This window comes from Trachurus japonicus, chromosome 23 (assembly GCF_045865225.1).
Source record: "Trachurus japonicus isolate A0001 chromosome 23, Traja_1.0".
In the NCBI taxonomy this organism is placed as follows: Eukaryota; Metazoa; Chordata; class Actinopteri; order Carangiformes; family Carangidae; genus Trachurus; species Trachurus japonicus.
In genome coordinates, this window is record NC_140929.1 from 10,723,182 (window position 1) to 10,727,691 (window position 4,510).

At 39.4% G+C, this 4,510-nt stretch overlaps 1 protein-coding gene across 1 annotated transcript; it reads left to right on the forward strand.

Moving 5' to 3' along the window:
- The first annotated feature begins 288 nt into the window (after positions 1–288).
- On the forward strand, positions 289–2,552 carry LOC146962577 (E3 ubiquitin-protein ligase TRIM39-like). Its single transcript, XM_085769856.1, has 2 exons — positions 289–410; positions 536–2,552. The coding sequence occupies exon 2, from the start codon at positions 538–540 to the stop codon at positions 2,158–2,160; it is 1,623 nt and encodes a 540-aa protein (XP_085625982.1). The 5' UTR covers positions 289–410; positions 536–537; the 3' UTR covers positions 2,161–2,552.
- Positions 2,553–4,510: the final 1,958 nt, after the last annotated feature.

Genomic DNA, 4,510 nt, shown 5'->3' on the forward strand with positions numbered 1-4,510 from the left:
AACTTGTGAATATATTGTCCTTGTGAAAAACAACCAAGAAATCATCACAACCTCACTAATGTTTAAAGTTTTAATTTTTATTTGACTAAAAATGTAACATTTCAAAAGCATACGGAAATAAAATTGATCTCAGATTAGCCTAGTTTTAATTATTTAAAAAATATTTTTTATAAACCACTGTTTATTGAATTTTTTAAATTATTTGTTTAGTATCCAAGTAATATTGCCACAAGAGCGTTGAAAGAGTTAACATTTCTATCAGGAAGTAGTAGGGGGCGGGGCTTTAGCGACGTCAACGTGCTGAAACGAAACTTAACGTGGGTTCGCCCTGGTATAATACATCCACGGAATCAGCCTATGACTTGTCTGTTTGCTTTATGCAGGAACTTTTAAAACGTGCAACTTATCAGGTAAGTTAAAACCTTCGTCTTTCCATTTCATAGTTTCTTGTCATGCGTAATACAAACTTTGCAGTTCATTGTGTTTGGCCTATGAGTCATTAATTGTTGTTATTTTTTACATGGTTCTTGTAGAGAAATGGCGGCTGCCAGCGGTGTGTTGTCAGAGGAGCGGTTCCTGTGTTCAGTCTGTCTGGATGTGTTTACTGAGCCTGTCTCGACGCCGTGTGGACACAACTTCTGCAGAGCATGTATCTACAAGTACTGGGACACCAGTGACTCCTGCCAGTGTCCATTGTGCAAAAGGACTTTTTCCACAAAACCTGAACTCCACATCAACACTATGGTGTCGGAGTTATTGGCAGGTGAGTTTAAGTTAGCTCAAGTCAAAGCCTCAACTCCAGACCCACAACTTGCTGCAGATGTTTTTTGTGACATCTGCTCAGAGACAAAGGAGAAGGCGGTGAAATCTTGCCTGATGTGCCTCACCTCTTTCTGTGAAGCTCACCTTGAGCCACATCACAGAGTTGCTGGACTCAGGAGCCACACATTGTTAAACCCCATGAAGCATCTTGATGACAAGCTGTGCAAGACACACAACAAGCTAACAGAACTGTTCTGTAGGGATGACCAGGCCTGTGTATGTGTCTTGTGTTTCAAAACTGATCACAAGGGTCACAATTTTGTGCCACTCGAGGAAGAATATGAAACAGTGATGGCGAAAAAAGATGAAGCAGTAGAAACTATTCAAAAGCAGATCCAGTTACGGTCTGAGAAGATAGCTGAGATTGAAAACTCACTTGATGTCTTCCAGAAAGAAGCTGAGAAGGAGAAGGAAGCCAGTGTGCAGGTGCTCACTGACTTGATCAGCTCCATTCAGAGAAGCCAGGCTGAGCTTGTTGAGGTGATTGAGGAGAGGCACAGAGCAACAAAGGAAAAGGCTGAAGCTTCTGTCAGAGAACTGAGGATGGAAATGACTGAGCTGGAAAGCAAGAGAAACCAGCTGGAGCAGCTGTCACAATCTGAGGATCACCATCATTTTCTCCAGAGCTTCTCAACCCTGAGCTCACCTCTAAGCATGGACCTCACCAACATTGTTGTCCAGTGTGACCTGCCTTTTGAGGCAGTGAGAGGAGACGTGGTTCAGCTAAAACAGAAAGCTGATCAACTACTGGAAAATCTCCCTGAGATCAAAATGAGAAGAATGAGGGAACATGCAGTGGACTTAACACTGGATCCTGACACAGCACATTGTTCACTTGTCATAAGTGAAGATGGAAAACAAGTCGCAGATGAAGGCACCAAACTGGAACTTCCTGACAATCCAAAGAGATTTGTAAAATTTCCAGAGGTTTTGGCAAAGGAAGGATTCACAACAGGGAAGTTTTACTTTGAGGTCCAAGTCAAGGGAAAGACTGGTTGGACTGTTGGAGTGGTCAGGGAGTCTGTAGATAGAAAGAATGACACAAAAATGTCAGCTGAAAAAGGATTTTGGACCTTTAGGTTGGACGAGGGCAAATATTCTCCACCTGGACAAAAAGCAATCAAACTGAGAGGTGAGCTTCATAAGGTGGGCATCTTTGTGGACTATGATAAAGGAGTGCTTTCTTTCTATGATGCAGATTCCAAATCACATGTATATACTTTCACTGGCTGCAATTTCAGAGAGAAACTGTATCCATACTTCTGCCCTGAGTCTGATGAAGGTGGAGAAAACACTGCCCCTCTCATCATAACACCTGTACCTCAGACTAAGATTTGATCTTGTTCGGCTTCTGTCAGGGATCATATGGAAACTATTTGGTCTCAACTATACTCTACATCTTTGCTTCAAATAGTAACATCAGCTCAAATTTGACATGACATCAGCCTGTCAAACATGTGTAATCTACTGTCAAATATATGCATGAATATTCAAAAGAACTATGGCATTACATCATCTGGGGCATTCTGTCCAGTCTCCAGATGTTAATTGGTTATTATTCTGTTAAATTCTAATTGATGAGGTTCTTAATGTCATAATGCAGCTTTAAGTTGCAGTTTCTTTGTATTTGTTGTTTTTATATGCATTTCAGTTGTTATAATATTGTGCTCTGAGTTAAGCAGTTGTGCATTTGACAAGTGAAGCTGAATAAACATACCTTTCATACTGATTTTGCTTTGTAATTCCTTTCTAGAAGCTCATCACAATATTAACCTTGTAGCATTTGAATGCCTCTTGGATATAATGCACAAAAATGAATTGGTATGAGTTGGAGGACAATTGTTTAATTTGACTCAATGCTGTAAAGGCCAGTCCAGTACTACCATCGAAAAAATATCACATTATCACCTTACACATTTACAATTACAAGACTGCAACACCTTAGTTATATTTTAGTGATTTTACACCATTCACCACAGTATGAGGCCACTGCTTGAAATCTATCCACATGAATCCTGTCTCCTTGCAGTTTTTAACCATTTACGTTTACAACGGAATTACAGAATTGTTTTTCATGTGTCCTGCCTATGTGCTTCTGCCCCCACACTGATTTCTGTCTGTGTGTGTGTGTGTGCATGAGTGGATGCACACATCCTTGAGTGTGATGCGTGGGCTGATGTTCTTAAGCACCGCTGATGGAGCTCATCCATAACTGACTAAAACCCTGGTGTTTTTCATTGTGTTTTGTCTTTCATTAATGGGACACAAGCCCAGATTTTTCTTTAGTGACAAATATCTTAATATAATATTTGATCAAACCAATTGATTTAATATTGTATGAAATGAGCAATGGACTCAGTAATGAAAGAGATGCAGGTGCAGACATGACGAGTAAACTGTGGAATGGAAACCAGACATCCTGATGTAGGAGATCATTTTTGATTTGCAATGGAGACAAATGTATTGTGAATTTAAACTGAAATAATATGCATCTAAAATTCATTCCCTCTTAATATTTGAGACACACCTTTTAGTGACATAACTTTCTCCATGGGGTTGATGTCAAATGAGCAGAGTCAGAGATTCAGAGTCAGAGAGAGCGTGTTGCCTTAAGCAGCCAATGAAAAGCAACTGTTGTGACTTCACTGAGTGGGATGAAGGAAGAGGGCAAGGGGTATTTTTTTCATGACAGAGATTCAAACCAGTTTACAAATGATTTATGTTTTGTGCAATTGTGAACATTTTAGATTAACACTTGAAGCACTCTTATTAGGTTTGAAATCCAGATGTAGTTCAATTTACTTTTTCTCAGTGCAGTGGTAAGGACCACACACTCACAAATAGTCCGACGTTGTTTATATGTATTAAATCGTGTCAGTATTGTTGTTGTTTGATTAATATATAAATCATATCTTAATTTTGTAGCTGGTAGAAGAGGAGCTTTCATTACCCCATGGTATTTTAGGAGCATTGAGTTGAAAAGACATTATGCAGTGAAGCGAATTTTGCAATATTGCTAGAATACAAAGTATTTCAATATAATCTAGGTACTTAAATCAGAACTGTACTACTCAGTATCCAGCGTTGCCGTGGAGTCAATGAATCATAGATTCCCCCCCAGCATTAAAAAAAAAAAAAAAAGGAATGGAATAATGGTTGTGTTTTTGTACCTCATGTACTCACATAAATTACTAATAATTATTAGACAAATTAAACCACTAATTACCTATCTGTGCCTACATGTAATTCAAACAGTATAATGCATCCCTGAAAACTATCAGCAATTGGCTACTAGAACCTATAAATGCCATAGATAGACATTCGAGAAAGTATCACAAGATGGATAAAATGTACGTATTGTAGCTTTGTTGTTCCCACACACCACAAACACCTGTGTTATGTAAGGGTGGAGAGAGAGGCTCACTGTTAACGGAGAGCCTGCATGGGTTTCTGCTTTTGTCTGGAGTGAGAAGAGTCTGTGTTTTTGGAAGCAGAATATTTATTTTTGTGACTATTTTTCATGTATTTTCTTTCTTTTTTTGGGGTCAGAATTCATTTCATTTCATGTCACTCCAGGGGAGCTCGTGCGTAACGGCAGTGCACGCTCACACTTCGTACACCCCTCTTTAACTTTCTCTCCGGGAAACCCCATCGGACTAACGCCAAGGACTTTCCGTGTGTTTCAGAG